This window comes from Glandiceps talaboti, chromosome 6 (assembly GCF_964340395.1).
Source record: "Glandiceps talaboti chromosome 6, keGlaTala1.1, whole genome shotgun sequence".
Lineage (NCBI taxonomy): Eukaryota > Metazoa > Hemichordata > Enteropneusta > Spengelidae > Glandiceps > Glandiceps talaboti.
Genome location: NC_135554.1, coordinates 28317665 through 28333263, shown reverse-complemented (window position 1 = coordinate 28333263; position 15599 = coordinate 28317665). Strand labels below are relative to the sequence as shown.

The window sequence follows — 15599 nt, the reverse complement described above, 5'->3', positions numbered from 1 at the left end:
CACAAACTAGCAACAGTCAAAGGCTGATCCTACTTGAAATAGTATATAAATCACAAATGTATGAACTAAAAATGTACGCACTTATTTTGCCTGGTCTTAACAGTGACGTTGACAAGAGTTTCATTCCTTGGAGATTTATGTTAGCAGTCGAAATGAATGACTGGAAAATTTGTCAGGGAATGAATACATCACAAATGATAAATATTTCAATTAGTAGCTTTTATTAATTTTGTATTCCATACAGTAGATAAGCTGTGTTACAAAATTAAAACACACCCAGAATCAAGAGAAATCATCAGAGACTCAGCAAAGTTTTCAGAATACAATGTATATACATTATATCTTTGTAAATACAGGACCAATCACGGGGGGGGGGGGGGGGGGGGGGGGGGATGACCTATTCACATGATATTACCATCTTCAACAAAACTTGACTGGTACAAAATGTTACAATACATGAAGGCACCGATATATGAATATATCCGTATGTTATTGATGTGCATTACAAATTTGTCATTGGTGGTGCTATTTGCATTACAAAATTGTTGTTGGTGGTGCTATTTGCATTATGACTATAATAGCCAACAGTTCAACATAATACATATATGAATAACTACATAACAAAAACGTGTATACAATATAGAACATGTACCATTTCAATCATTTAAATATTAGTACTTTGTGATCATTTTCTTACAACAGTTTAGAAGGTTTCATAGGGTGAAACAATATTAGTGATTTTCATAGATAAATAATTTCTTTTTTCTATGTTCTGAACAGTATCTCTTTCATGTGCTAAGGTGACTGTTTTTGTAAAATTATCAGAAATCTAAAAGAAAATCATATAATTATGTAATTATGTATTAATTTGGGAATTATTCTGTGGATTTACTTGTCTAAGTTTAAAATTATTTATTCATTTTTATTAATTACTTTAATTAATAACAAGAAGTGTGAACTATACAGTAGGGTATTGCTATGAATTTGCATAAATTTGGAAGCACGCGACATGACTTGGGTGATTCAATATCAAATCTTTTGATTGTCACAAATGTAGGAAAACAGACATGTGGCAATACTAATTATCTGAAGCAGTGAAATATGGTGGCTGGCCTTTCAGCTCTACATGTATGAAAGTCAGTGTCACCTGAAAATCACATCTCAACTTACACTTTGGAAAAATATTACCATGGAAATGAATACAATAACTTGTTGGGGTATCTGATATCACTTGTAATTGTATTTTTCATGTTGAGAGAATATTATGGAAATAAAAATGACAAAAGAAAGTTTCCTATTGGATAATAGGATAAGACAAAATATAAGAAGTAAAACCAGAATACAAAAGCTATTTGTACTTGTAGACAATCTACATCACAATTCATCAATTCCTGCCTTTGAGTGGACCAATAGTTCTGCTGCTTTCTTCATTGAATCCAAAACTGTAAAAATATAAGAAATTGACTCTATGAGTAGAAATGTTCATTTGATACTAACAACCCCAGTCCATGAACATTCATTCCTGTAATTTTTTTTAGTTGTACATAACGTGACTGCCACTTGTGATACAGAAATATATACATTGTAAACTTCACTCCAGGGATTGATACATTGATAAAATTATCACATAGATGTGAATAAAATAAAACAAATAAATAACAAAGACAGAAAACTATACAAATAAGCACAGAGACAGCATAGATGAACACACAGATAGACAGACACAAACACGGCCAGAGAAACATGTGTACACACACACACACACACATGCATGCACACATATATGAACACACACACACATACATACACAAGCACACAGAGAAGAATGACTATTGATTTACATATACATGTCAAACTGCAAGAAAGAATTTCTTGATAGGGACTGATGGCCATTACTCATGAATGAATAAATTCAGTGTTTGAAAAATAAAAATAAAAATTTTTAAATTTAAAATTTATCCTATCTTAGTAGTACAATTTTCCTAAATTTACATTAATAGACAATTCAAAGACACACCATTGTTTGTCAAAATACTCGCCTCCATAGCAAACAAAACTGATTGTGTATGGGTACATAAACATGGAAATGGAAAAAAAAAAATAATCGTTTACATTTAAATACATTACTTGTCAGGAAACATTACGAAGTGATCTTTCCAAAAATGAATGAAGAAAGAAAGACATAAGAGAAATATTGCGATATATGGAAATAAAAAAAATCGCAGGGGGCACCCGGGATCGAACCGGGGACCTCTCGATCTGCAGTCGAATGCTCTACCACTGAGCTATACCCCCACGAATACTGACACTGTCGTTTTTACCAAATTTCAAAGGGTCACTACATTAAATTCAACCAATGGTATTCAATCCTTGCGGTTTCATCATTTTTACTTCGCTGACGAAAGCGGTTACTTTAACAATCACTGTGCGATGCCTTTTGAAGTTGATAAATAGAGAGAAAGCACCCTGTTTTGCATCACACCGACGTCCTACGATATCACTTCCGGTCTCAGACATTTATTTTCAAACGTGGTTTCGTAGAACCAGTCAGATTTTTTTTTCGAAATATTTCAATACCATCATATCTTTCTAAAATTAACGGCATAACATTGCAACCAAATGGAAAACAACTACTGTACTACAAAATCAATTGATAATATTATATCAATCCATCGCCATTAGTTCCCTTCGGAAAAGTTGAGAAAATGCCTGTGACGCGTATAAGGTATAACATTAACAGCTCATCGAATTGCTCGATATAGCTAAACTCTCGACAGGTCTGTCTCGTCAAGTCTTGGTTTATGCAGAATTGTCGGATAAAATGCAAGTCTGCGCCACCGTAACTGCCACATCATCAGTAGTTGGTGACAACGCCTTTCATTTTTGTTTACCACATAGCAAGGTCGGAGGTTGAAGGTTACTGATTAACATATGAATTGTTTCCATGACCACGGCGCTTACGTCTGACACTTTCAGCATGAGCATATCCATGGCAGCGGCAGACAGTTCATGAACACGTGAATATGAGTCACGTCGAACTCTGTACGCGGTAGTAACTGATACATATAATGTACATTGAACGGGGTTTAAAAAGTGAAGAGATCTGTCGCCAAGATCATTTTACTTGAGAAATTGAAAATTTCCTGTGGTGATATTTTGATTTGAACATTTTCTGTTGCAAGAACAACTCGTCTGTGCTTGCAATTTTTTTGCATGATTTCTGATTTCCGCATAAAATTAAAAACAAGACTTGACGAGATGGATTTAACGAGAGTTTACAATCTCTCATACCTATACGAAGCAAATCCGAACAATGACTGATGTGAACTTAGAGTAACCATACTTCCATGGAGTAACCAAAAAAAATTCTATGCTTTTTTTTAATGCATAAAACTTGGCTTGTATGATGTGGTACAAAACTTGGGTTTGTAAGCCTAATGTCTAACTACATATGATACAGACAAGAATAGAGTGTGAACTACATAATGAATCCAGGTTGATACCCAAATGATCTTTTCTCTAAAGATCTGTCATGAATACTTTCACATAAACCTATTTGTGCTAAATAAGTGTTTGGGTTTTATCACCAAAATGTTACAATAACATAACTAAATTTACAACATTAGCTTGGAGGACATTTCATTCATTTTTAATTACAGACAACTAACAAGTTTTAGTTGTCTGTGTTTTAATTAACCAGTTTCAAGAGCTCTTCCATATTTAGACAACAGATACAAAATGAAAGATGGGTGGGTGGACAAATACACACACACACAAACTAATAGAAATAAACATTAAGCGTGAATCAGTCAGAATATTATACTTCATGCCTTTCACACATGCATACAAACACACAAATACACACACACACACACACACGCACACAATGATACAGTAAATTTCACAATACTGTGCCTCTTTTCTGTTTGATACAATGCCACAGATACCAATAAGAAATTGGACATGCTACACTTTAAGATAGCAAGATTGAATGAGTACAGTTTCTTGCTACATTTTCTCTAAGCTCATTTTTAGTGGTCTGAGGTCTAAGTGAAATGAACTACACATGCTACCATACAGACATCAAATGAACACCCCAAAGGACATTTTACATGCCCTTCATCAGGTGTTTGATACTAAGAAAAAACATCGGCCCCCGAATGTCTCCATGAAGTTGCAATACATTTAAATGGTTTATTTCATTGACACTAAATGTAGCAAAAAATGTGATCTTGCTATTGAAGTGTGGCATATACAGTTTCGTAATGGTTTCTGTGTGGTTAACGGTTGTATCAAACAGAAAAGTTGCATGGTATTGTGAAATTCACTGTAGATAGCTATCTTCCAGCTTCAAGTCACACACATACCTTATTGTATTTATTACACTTTCTTGTATGTAATCTCTCTTGGTGTGTGTGTGTGTGTGTGTGTGTGTGTGTGTGTGTGTGTGTGTGTGTGTGTGTGTGTGTGTGTGTGTGTGTGCGTGTGTGTGACAAATAATCACATGCAAATGCACAAAAATAAAGGTAAATTTATGAAATACCTCCATATCAAACCCGTCTTATTTGGAAACAAAACTTATTTTTGGAATGTCACAAATGCCAATAATATAAGTATGCTATATGTAAGTAATACAGTAACCATACATGCAATAGTGGTACACCACACTAAGTACTTTACAACTGTCATGACAACTACAGTTTACATGCTGATAAGCTAAATTTCTCTACATGCTCGAGAACACTTAATGTTATTTCTCTGAAACAGCTCGCTGGCTGTTTTACTAGTCTGTAAGGTACAACGTGACAGGATGCCCTCACCCATTGGTCAACCCCTTTCACATTTGGTGAAGGCAGAGAGACTGTTTAGCTGTTTTGCTTGTATACCTTATTTTACTGATCTACAAATCAGCATTTTCAACTTCCTGTGTACAACCACAGGGGCTTGGAATTGGCCATATTTATTTACAAATATCTATATTTTGTTTATTGTTTACTTTTACATTTTTATTTTTGTTCTTTAAAAATATCTTCAATAGAAGGTGCCATGTAATAAAGTATTATGATTTGAAAAGCTGGTGTTGTGTCTTTTTCTAAATCAATTTTAACTGTTCTTTCCTTAGTTTTGATAAACCACCTTTTTTGTACAGAAATTGTACAAAAAAAATGTTACAAAAGGGTACATAACATACAGGTAAAAAAAAGAGAGAGAGAGAGATAGAAAACGCAAATAAGTCAATAAGTTGTCATTTCTGACATAATTACTTCCAACAAATAATTACACTAATACTAAAAGAAAGAAAGAAAAAAAGAACAAAGTATTCCTGGTGAGGACCATGGATATAGTCCGCTAGGGACTAATCTAGTCCATAGTCCCGACTTTACCATGACTACCTTATTAATTATTAATGAGATAGTTGTACTGAGCACCTTCAACCAGTGACCCTTCCTGGTCCCCTTTTACCATGAAAAAAGTCTTTTAGCTCTCACCTGATGTAGCCTCTGGGTAGTAATATTTGAACTTTGGGTTTCCCTTTTCATTGATAATTTCATTATGCACTGCAGCAGTATTGTCTAAAAACAGAATTCTTGGAATATATCCACCATCTGGAGAGTACTTGCTATCTGATGGTTCTTCATTGTCCTGAAATGCACAATGCAGGTTTCGGTTCTTTGATATTAAACTACAAAATAACACATCTTTGTTCTACTTTGCATAAAAAAATATATTCTTCACTGTCAGTAACTTTACCTCGAAAAATTTTTATTTTGGAAAGATTTCTAAAATTTTAAAGTGAGTGGTCTTAACGAAATCTTAACATTTATTTAATCTTGTCTTATATATTAAGAATTTATTTTATAATTCTGATTTTAAAATAACTGCATGATGAGACATTTCAATGTAATAATTTACAAAGTTTTTGATAAACAGTGTAAGAGTTCATCAGTACGGTACAACGTATCAAGTCGGCTAACTTCAAAATGGAAACTAACTGAATCATATTACTGAGTATCACAAAATCACAGCCAACCTTAGAAGTACCTATCATCCCTACAGCCCATTCAGTATCATGAACTACTCACCCCTACATTCACCATGACAGCTACTCACTTCTACAACCACCATGACAACTACTCACCCCTACATTCACCATGACAACCACTCACCTCTACATTCACCATGACAAACTTTTCACTCATGTCTTTAATTTCTGTTGACTCGGCAAACTTGGGCTTCAAAGCTGCAAAGGAAATAGATTTGTATAAACATACATGTACGTGGGATAGTCTGGTTATTAATTAGTCTAGAATTACTATACATGTGGCCATGTTTTCTAAGATTTCTCTTCACTGTATAGTGAAATGGCTTTCACTAGCACAATGTTCCATTCAAACAAATTCCAGCAGTAGTTTAATGCTATTGGAGTTTCAATATAAATGTGACGACGTTATCACATTCTCAAGTGAACTTACTTTAAGACTGAAGGTAAAGATTGTATTTTGGTTACCCAAAGAATACTGCCACAATGTGATTTTGTGTCAATTATGAATTGCTCATAAGAACTGTATGCAGTTAGATTCAGCATTTAAGTAGTTGGGATAAGTAACCACTGAAGACCATAAAGTTAGACTGCATTCATTCCAATGATGATAAAATAATTTGAAAATCGAAAAGTATCAAAAGTAGTCATAATAATGAGTATATAGTATTTATGTCATTAGGTAATGTTCAAATGTAATGTCCAGTAGGAACTACTACATAAATATGTTGAAAACATAAAAAGTTCTTTCATAACAAGCATAGATATCCATATAACCATATGAGTTAACTTTTATTATACAATGAACTGGCTCACAGTAATAAATGCATTTTCACAAGTCAGAGGGGGTGTCATAAAGATTTATGATGTAGTAAATGTTGTACCAACCAAAATTGCATAGTTTGACCCCTCCAATATCTGGTAAAGTTCTAATTTAGAGTGGATTTCATATTTCTGATTTACACACAACTGAAAAGGTGCTGGTACTATAACATCATTTTTCTCTATCTGTACAATTGTACAATTCATACCCCTGGCATACATCTGCTAAGCCTTACTTTCTGATTTCCCTATGCAACATAATTTTCTCTAAAAACAATTCCTTTTCTGACAGTGTATTCAAAATCCCTGTAGGGTAAGTTACTGTATTTCCATCTGACATTACACAAGCACACACACTAGCCTGTACATATAATACATGTAGGTTAGGGCTGAACAACATCATGTACAGTACTATAAACCTAGTCATTTTCACCACTAAAATTTTTTGTGATTTTACAATCGTCAACTAGTTCCCAAAGACTAATGTTTACAAATTTCTAAGCCTGGTGCACTTGTGTATATATACAAGAAGGCATTTCACCCACTACTTATTTTCAATTTTTTAAAATGTTTTCCAACAAAATTAGCAAAAATAAGTCTTTAGCGAAAGTTTCAAGGTTTACAGTATTTTACAGTTCACACAAAAAGTACCTACCTTTACATGCTCCACACCAGGACTTATGAATAATAAGCATCAGTGGTTTACCCCTACAAAATGACAGACAGACAGACAGACAGACAGACAGACAGACACATATATCAGCTGTCATCATAGAAAATATGTCAGGAAAAAAGTATGTCTTTGTTGATGTCCACAATAATTTAAATGTAGGTTATAATCAGAATACCTTCACAGATACTTTAATAGCTAACTTAATGTATTCATATAACACATTTTTATGATGCATACTTTCTTTGAACTAATCATTGAAATCCCTGTACATTGTACAAATTCTTAACCCTGACACTGATCCATGATGGCATACAATCCTTGCTACAAGGCAAATTGGAAAAATTTTGATACATATCGATTTGGGGGTTATTTGTTTGTACACACAAAAAAATACGTTCAGAAAAACACATATTTGAGATACAACAATGGTTGGTTCAAATCTACTTCAGACTTCACAAAGAGGCAGCTCGGCCCAAACCAATCATGTGTTAATTATGAGTCAGCCAAATCTGGCTCTTTGACTACCTTCAAGCTCTATGCTAGTTATGACATGTATGACTCATAATAACTTGAGTTACACTAGTTGCAAGTTATGCATTCATGGTGTGTTCTTACAGTAACTGATGTTTTAATCAATCAATATACCCAGGTTACGCTACAAGGTTTATGAACCATGGCAACAGAATGGAGAAAGCTGAAAACAATGGATACATTTCAATTGCTACTAATACAATCATTTTGTTGGAGAACTTCTGTAAAATACATAAGAAACCACACATAGATTTTACTGACTTTAACTGCCCTTAAAAAAGGAAATCTTAACGTCTGCATTATCATCTGAATATAAAGTTAACATACCCTCCATTAGTCATAGGATGATGTGTTCCAAGTAAAGAAAATTGAATTATCACATACTACCTGAGTATTGGGCAGACATCAGTGATTGTCAGGTGTTCATCAGCTACCACTACTTTACAACTAATCAATCTCTCACAACAATATACACATTAACTCATAAAGAAATATGTAATAATATGCTCATAATTTTAAGACAATAAAACTAGATGAATTATTGTGTTCATTTGCACACACATTCTAAGAAAATAACTTAAAACATTTCTGCCACAGCAAAGAATATGTTTTTAAAAGAATACTGGGACAACGTAGTTGGTGGAGCCTAGGGACCAATATGCTACTATGGTTCTAGTTTCACCATTATGTATCATACATGATTGTAAAATCTAAACTAAACTCTGCACTAAAAACAAACCAGTTGAATGCTAACATTGTTTGACAAGGCATTGTGACTCACAACTATGACCCAAATTAATCTTCAGTAAAATTATGAGTCAATACTTTTTCTAAATTTCAAATTTTGCATGCGTATATACCAATATACTCTTTGAACTCTGAAACATGAGGCTTGGAATAGTCATGTCAGTTTTGTAGTACAGGTCTCTATTGCATTTATGAAAATGTTGCTGGTAGAGAGATTTAAACACACGACACAAATGAAAATATGTTACTATTTGTATAAACTATTTTCAGTAAATTACATATCAATTCATACTGCAATATGGTTTTGAAGATTACATATTTTGACAAAAACGTTGAAAACTATATATTTAAATTACTGACTATCCTCATTTGACTTCTGACCTCTGACCTTTTGGAGCTGAGGGTCTATGAATGAACATATAGGTTTTTAGCCAAACAATAATTCAAAGAAATTAATTTTGCTCAGTTAATTATCTTTCTTGACAAAACAATGGCATTGTTTCGTGCAATAATGCAAGATATTCTTTGGAGATATTTGTAATAGTAATAAATGCATATATCTCTATCCAAACCTTTTACTTTAGTTTTTATGGAAATTTTCAATTTAGCAATAACATGATTATATTATCCAAATAAAATTTTAAACAATTTAGAAAAATGTGACATTTCAATATAATTTGCATCCATTGTATTGTATTGTATTGTATTGTATTGTATTGTTATTGTATTGTATTGTATTGTATTATACTGTATTGTACAGAAATAACATATGTTTCTAACTATTTTCTATATGACTAATTCTTTGTTGACTTATTAATTCATAACTAATAACATCTGTTCATCAAGTGTATTCAAAGTACTTCACATCTGGGTCATTTTGATATGTACTTTTGTGATTCAACATACGATCAAAATGAGTTGAATATCATGTTTGTACAAACATGGCCATTTTTTGTATAAACATTATAATAATACTTCATCCTGGTTTTGTTCAACTTGTAGTTGTTTGTATAAAAGCAAATAATTCCACTAACGGGACAGTGTTCAAGAGATGATGTAGTAAACCAGATGGGAAGCCATAATATGGGGAGGGGAGGGGGAAGAGGGGGCAGTGTTCAAGAGAGGGGACACAGTAGACTAGATGTGAGCCATAAGATCAGTGGTCAATGTCATACTTACGTTTCTTTGGATTCCTTTAGCCCATCATCAAGAGTCTTCCAGTTTATGTGGTCACCAAATCCTGTGGTAAATATCAACTTATGTAAATAATTTTATCACTTTGTACATTTGTATCTACCATTTTGACATTGACATTTTGAAGTTTGAAACCAAAACATACCTGTTTTAACACTTAGACAAAGTCTCTCGGACCACATTTTATCATGTGAGCCATGCATACAAATTGAGCTTTATGAGATTATTAACAACACCATTGAAGATTAGGTGATACAAGCCACCTGAGCATTGAAAAAAACAAAATGGACAATGTAAACCAAGTTTGTGTATGATGGGTAAGGGTGACGGGTGTGATGGGTAAGGGTGACGGGTGTGATGGGTAAGGGTGACGGGTGTGATGGGTAAGGGTGAAGGGTGTGATGGGTAAGGGTTACGGGTGTGATGGGTAAGGGTGACGGGTGTGATGGGTAAGGGTGACGGGTGTGATGGGTAAGGGTGACGGGTGTGATGGGTAAGGGTGATGGGTGTGATGGATAAGGGTGACGGGTGTGATGGGTAAGGACGATGGGTGTGATGGGTAAGGGTGATGGGTGTGATGGATAAGGGCTACGGGTGTGATGGGTAAGGGTGACGGGTGTGATGGGTAAGGGTGAAGGGTGTGATGGGTAAGGTTGACGGGTGTGATGGATGAGAGTGACTGACTATGTGTGTGTGTTCTCTTAGCTTGACTTGTCCCACATTAACAAATTACAATCATAATCTCACCTTTTCCTGGACACGTTATTTTCAACCAGTGACACAATTATTATTCACTATTTGAGTCAAGGCATAAGAAATCTTAATAAACTAAATCCACTTGAAAAAGATCGAAATTCATGGTACTCATTAGCTGCAATAATTGTAGCGTCTTGTTGCGGTTTTGTGGGTTTTTTCGTCTGTTTTGGTGACTTTTTAAGTTTTAGTGTTTAACCCGCACCTAACGGGTGCGGGTTAAACACTAAAACTTAAAAAGTCACCAAAACAGACGAAAAAACCCACAAAACCGCAACAAGACGCTACAATTATTGCAGCTAGGTATTCATAGGTGTCATTGTTATTGTATTACATTGTAATGTTATAATTATTATAACAATAATATTTCATGAAAATTGAAAGAAAATACATCATCAGTAAAAAAAAATTAAAAAACGACCGACTCTTATAAGAACTTTGTAGTCAAGTATTTCCATCAAAGGTTGGCAGATATAGATCGATCAATTGTCTTCTCTATATATTAGTCAAGAATGCATGTGTGCAAAGTTGCCCTGACTGGAGTTCAGTTAGTCCTGCTTGCATACGGAGGAATTCGGGACTCGATTCTGACTGTTTAGAGTCAAGTCAGTAATACAGACTCGTGCACCGTCATGTAAGCAGGACTAGAGTTCAGTGTGTGTTTGGACACGTATGTGTAAGAATCCATTCCATTGTTATTGTAATTTGTATCTCGTAGTCCGATAGTTACACTCCGTGCTAGCCGGCCAGACCAGTGTTCATGGTGAGACACCACATTGAGAATCTGTTTCGGTTTGCAAACATTCAAATCACTCACCTCGACCAAGATCCCCATCGCTGAGTACAGCTGGAATGATTGCTGCTACGAAGAATAAAAGTAGTACTGCTTGCTGTGCTGCCATGTTGTTCATTGCTTAGAAATAAAAGAAGAATAAGTTAGGGATTATTAGACTCCCCAACCACCTAAAAATTCACTATCAACATATTTAACAGGAGGAGATTCTGACTTTAAAAGGTGGAAGTAAAACACAGAATATCCAAAACAAAAGTTAAAAATAGTAAATTGCTTTCACCATATTCGAGTTTCGAAAAAATGAATAAAACTCTATAATTATCAGATTTTATTATAAAAACAAATTTACAAGTGGTTAAATAAAGGAAGTAATACTACTTATTAGCCTGTAGAGGTCGCGAGTAGCATGTCATGTGTCCATGTCTAGTATGGCACGTGAAAATCGAAAGGTGAATATGTATTTTGTTTTACCGGCTAGCTTCAAGCCCAACTTTTTAAATATTTTAAATAATAAATGTTAAATTTGAACTTTTTAGTGTTCCGACATCATCTTTCATTGGAAATCTGCATTTACTTTACCCACGAGTTTAAACATGTGTATACCAGTATATTCTAATTTTCGGCGTGTCAGATTTGCATGTTCCACACGTACCGGTACGGTGAAAGCGAAACATGCGAAAGCAAAGGCAATGTATAATTTGCATAACAATAAAGTGACTTACACAACCGTATTAATATTCATGATATTGCATTGTTCGGTCTCACGGTCACATTTATTTTACGAGTCTCGCGACTGGACTAGTGATAAATTTAAAAGCCGTTAACATAGACTTCGCTTCTCTGGGACCAAAAATCAAGCAAGTGCATCTCTCCGCGAGTAACATTATGATCTAATGCATTAGTTTTTCGGGAAACGTCGCGTAACTTACTGAAAACGTCATAGAATAGAAATAAGGATAGGATAGGTGCATCCGCGTTTTAATTTACGTTCACTGAATGACACCCGGTGCTACCACATTGATATTTTATTGTTTAAGCTTAAACTTACTTATAAGTACTTGAGTCTATTTGCTTTTTAATCATGGCTACATCGTCAGAAAAGGAAAGCCTGAACCAGAAGCCGGGTTGTCTGAAGTCGTGTAGTAATGCAATCGTATCGGTTTTAGAAGGAGCGTTTCACAGGTAAGAACGAGATACGTTCATGTTGTACCTATTGAGTATTGTTAAATACAATCTGTCTAAGTAACTGTTTGTTTGTTTGTTTGTTTAAATGACAATTTTTCTGACAGAAACAGGGAGGACATGTAACTCATAAAATGCATGATGTTTTAGACGGTGTTATAATATTTGCATGTCATGGTTTTAACTGTCAATGACATGTCGTTGTTTTTCTATGATGAACTGGGGTCACATTTTAAAAAACCTCAGTGTTATTGGGGGAGGGTCATATTTTGCATTATAATGTTTTGGGGAGGGTCACATTTTACAATCCGTAGGTTTTTTTTTAAATTCAAATTGAAGATTCAGTGATTGTCATTTGTTTTGTGTGTTTTGAGATGTTAAAGTGAGATGAGCACTCAACATTTATTTTTACGAGTACTTTACATGCCAAAGTACAAATACATATATATTGTAGGAAAATTGTTTAATAAAACGATGCATTTTATTGAGTGTACCATCTCACCTTATCACTCACGCTGTCCATGAATGTTGTTGTTAAAATATCTACATATAATAAACAGTTATAGTAACCGGTGCCAAGTTTATCACTCTTTTAATGAAGAAATACATGTATACATATAGTGGGAAGATTGATTAACGTTCAGTATATGCAATTGTCATGGAGCGGGTCATGTTTTACAAAATGGGACAAAGGGGAGGGTCACTTTTTAGAAATGGAGAATGGGGGAGGGTCATGTTTTACTCTACAGACCATGGGTGATTTCCTCTGGCCCTCCCCCTGTAAATACTGAAGGCTCCCTTAGTTATTTCTAAGTCATTCAGACTGTCAATATATGAATTGAAAGTATCAGCAGAATATACACATGTATACACATACTGTTTTGTAATTTCTATTTTGAACCAACTGACCCATCATTTTTAAGTTAATGATGATAAACTTGGAATTAAGTACGACAACCCTAAGTAACTAATTACTTTACCATAGGCAATATAAGATAACGTCATACACAACACATATATTGAAGTTCAAGACAATATATGATAACTAATCATACAAAACACATATATAGACTGAAGTTTGGACACCATGTATTTCACCTAATAACAATCAATTAATTTATTAATTAGTTACTTTATTTATAATTTATAGACACAAAGTAATTACATGGCTACTGAAACTTAATGAATTATTTACAATAATGATCTCTTACTGAAGAAAATAATGACATTTTGTACTTCTAGGGTTTCTTGGAAATATTCCCTCCTTTAGTGTTTTCAGTTTCATTTCATATATGAACATTTTTGTGTGAAAATTAAGGAATGCAACCTAAATGTGTTATTGTGTAATTTAGGTCAGACCAATGTGTAGCTAGGTCAAACCAAGGTGTAGCTAAGGAAGGTCCCTTTTGTATAGTCTATTTTATGACATTCAATCACCTCAGCTGTGACCTTGTCTCTTTTGTAACAAACAATTCCAGAAATGTAAGTACTCAATTTCATTTGCTTCCAGACTTGGTAGACTTGTTGGAAGATATCCATGGAGTACAATTCTACTATCCTTAGTAGTTGCCGGCTGCTTTGGGATTGGAATGCTGAGTTTTACGGAAGAGAATAGAAGAGAAAAGCTATGGATACCCATCGGCGCCAAGTCACTTGAGCATCTCAGTTGGATTGAGGAGAACTTTTCCAGTGATGTGAGGATAGCAGCATTGATTATTGAAGATGGTAATGTTCTAACGCCAAGTGTACTGCAAGGGGTAAGTTCTAATGCCTAGTGTACTGCAAGGGGTATATGTTCTAATGCCAAGGGTACTGCAAGGGGTATATGTTCTAATGCCAAGGGTACTGCAAGGGGTATATGTTCTAATGCCAAGGGCACTGCAAGGGGTAATGTTCTAACACTAAGGATACTGCAAGGGGTAATGTTCTAACGCCAAGGATACTGCAAGGGGTAATGTTCTAACGCCAAGTGTATTGCAAGGGGTAAGTTCTAACGCCAAGTGTACTGCATGGTATAAGTTTGTTATCGACTGCATGATAACACTGGAAAAATAAATAAAAACAGGATCAACATGGCAGTGCAATCAAATTCTTTAATATTGATGTCATTTTGATATTGATCTTTTTCTACAATTAAAGTTGTACATTGACCCAGTACTTTTTCTTTTGATTTTGACTGCGTATAAACAAAGTAACATATATTTTTGAATTGAAGGTGTAAGATTCAGTAGGGAAGATTCTCCTCTTGTAAGTGTTGATAGCTCAATGTGTGAAATAACCTTTGTATTGGTGTGAATTGAGAGTTTTGCCAATAGTACTGGGAGGCGATAATAACCCTTGTATTGGTGTGAATTGAGAGTTTTGCCAATAGTACTGGGAGGCGATAATAACCCTTGTATTGGTGTGAATTGAGAGTTTTGCCAATAGTACTGACTGGGAGGCGATAATAATATCTGAATGTCATTATTTTTTTTATGTTTTGTAAACACATTCCAATTACATTGGAATTACGCATTGTAAAACAGAATTAACTACATGGTCAATTTCTTAGTACCAAAGTAGGCTTTAGAGTTTCAATTAGGTGACATGATATTGTTTATGTCTCACACAACTATTTTTGTACACAGTCAATGTTCAAACAAAATAAATTTTATCTCACTGTGAAGGTGAATCGACAGCAATCAACAGCACTGTCGCTTGAAACACGGAAGATTCAAACACAAAACTGTTTATTTGTGTTCTAAGTGAAATGAAATGTAACATTTTATGTGTGTGCACTATCACTATCAGTGTCTGTATTTTGTTTACATGAATTGTAGCCAAAATGTTTGTCTAAGACATAATTGGGTCATGGTGCCATATAG

The 15599-nt window shown here is 34.4% G+C and overlaps 2 protein-coding genes and 1 non-coding gene across 3 annotated transcripts in view; 1 reads left to right on the top strand and 2 right to left on the bottom strand.

The window, feature by feature from the left end:
• Positions 1-219: 219 nt before the first annotated feature.
• Positions 220-11671, bottom strand: LOC144436529 (thioredoxin domain-containing protein 12-like). Its single transcript, XM_078125339.1, has 6 exons — positions 11578-11671; positions 9993-10053; positions 7518-7570; positions 6168-6241; positions 5490-5643; positions 220-1442 (listed from the first exon to the last, which is right to left on the bottom strand). The coding sequence occupies exons 1-6, from the start codon at positions 11669-11671 to the stop codon at positions 1375-1377; spliced, it is 504 nt and encodes a 167-aa protein (XP_077981465.1). The 3' UTR covers positions 220-1374.
• Trnac-gca (transfer RNA cysteine (anticodon GCA)) lies at positions 2224-2295 on the bottom strand. Its single transcript has one exon. It is a non-coding gene; the product is annotated as a tRNA-Cys (tRNA).
• Positions 11672-12474: 803 nt separating the features above from the next.
• LOC144436596 (patched domain-containing protein 3-like) overlaps positions 12475-15599 on the top strand; it is a 28622-nt gene continuing 25497 nt past the window's right edge. Inside the window, exons 1-2 of the mRNA XM_078125418.1 lie at positions 12475-12735; positions 14246-14492. Of these exons, the coding sequence (XP_077981544.1) occupies positions 12635-12735; positions 14246-14492 (348 nt within the window). The 5' untranslated portion in view covers positions 12475-12634. The remainder of the gene's footprint in view (positions 12736-14245; positions 14493-15599) is intronic.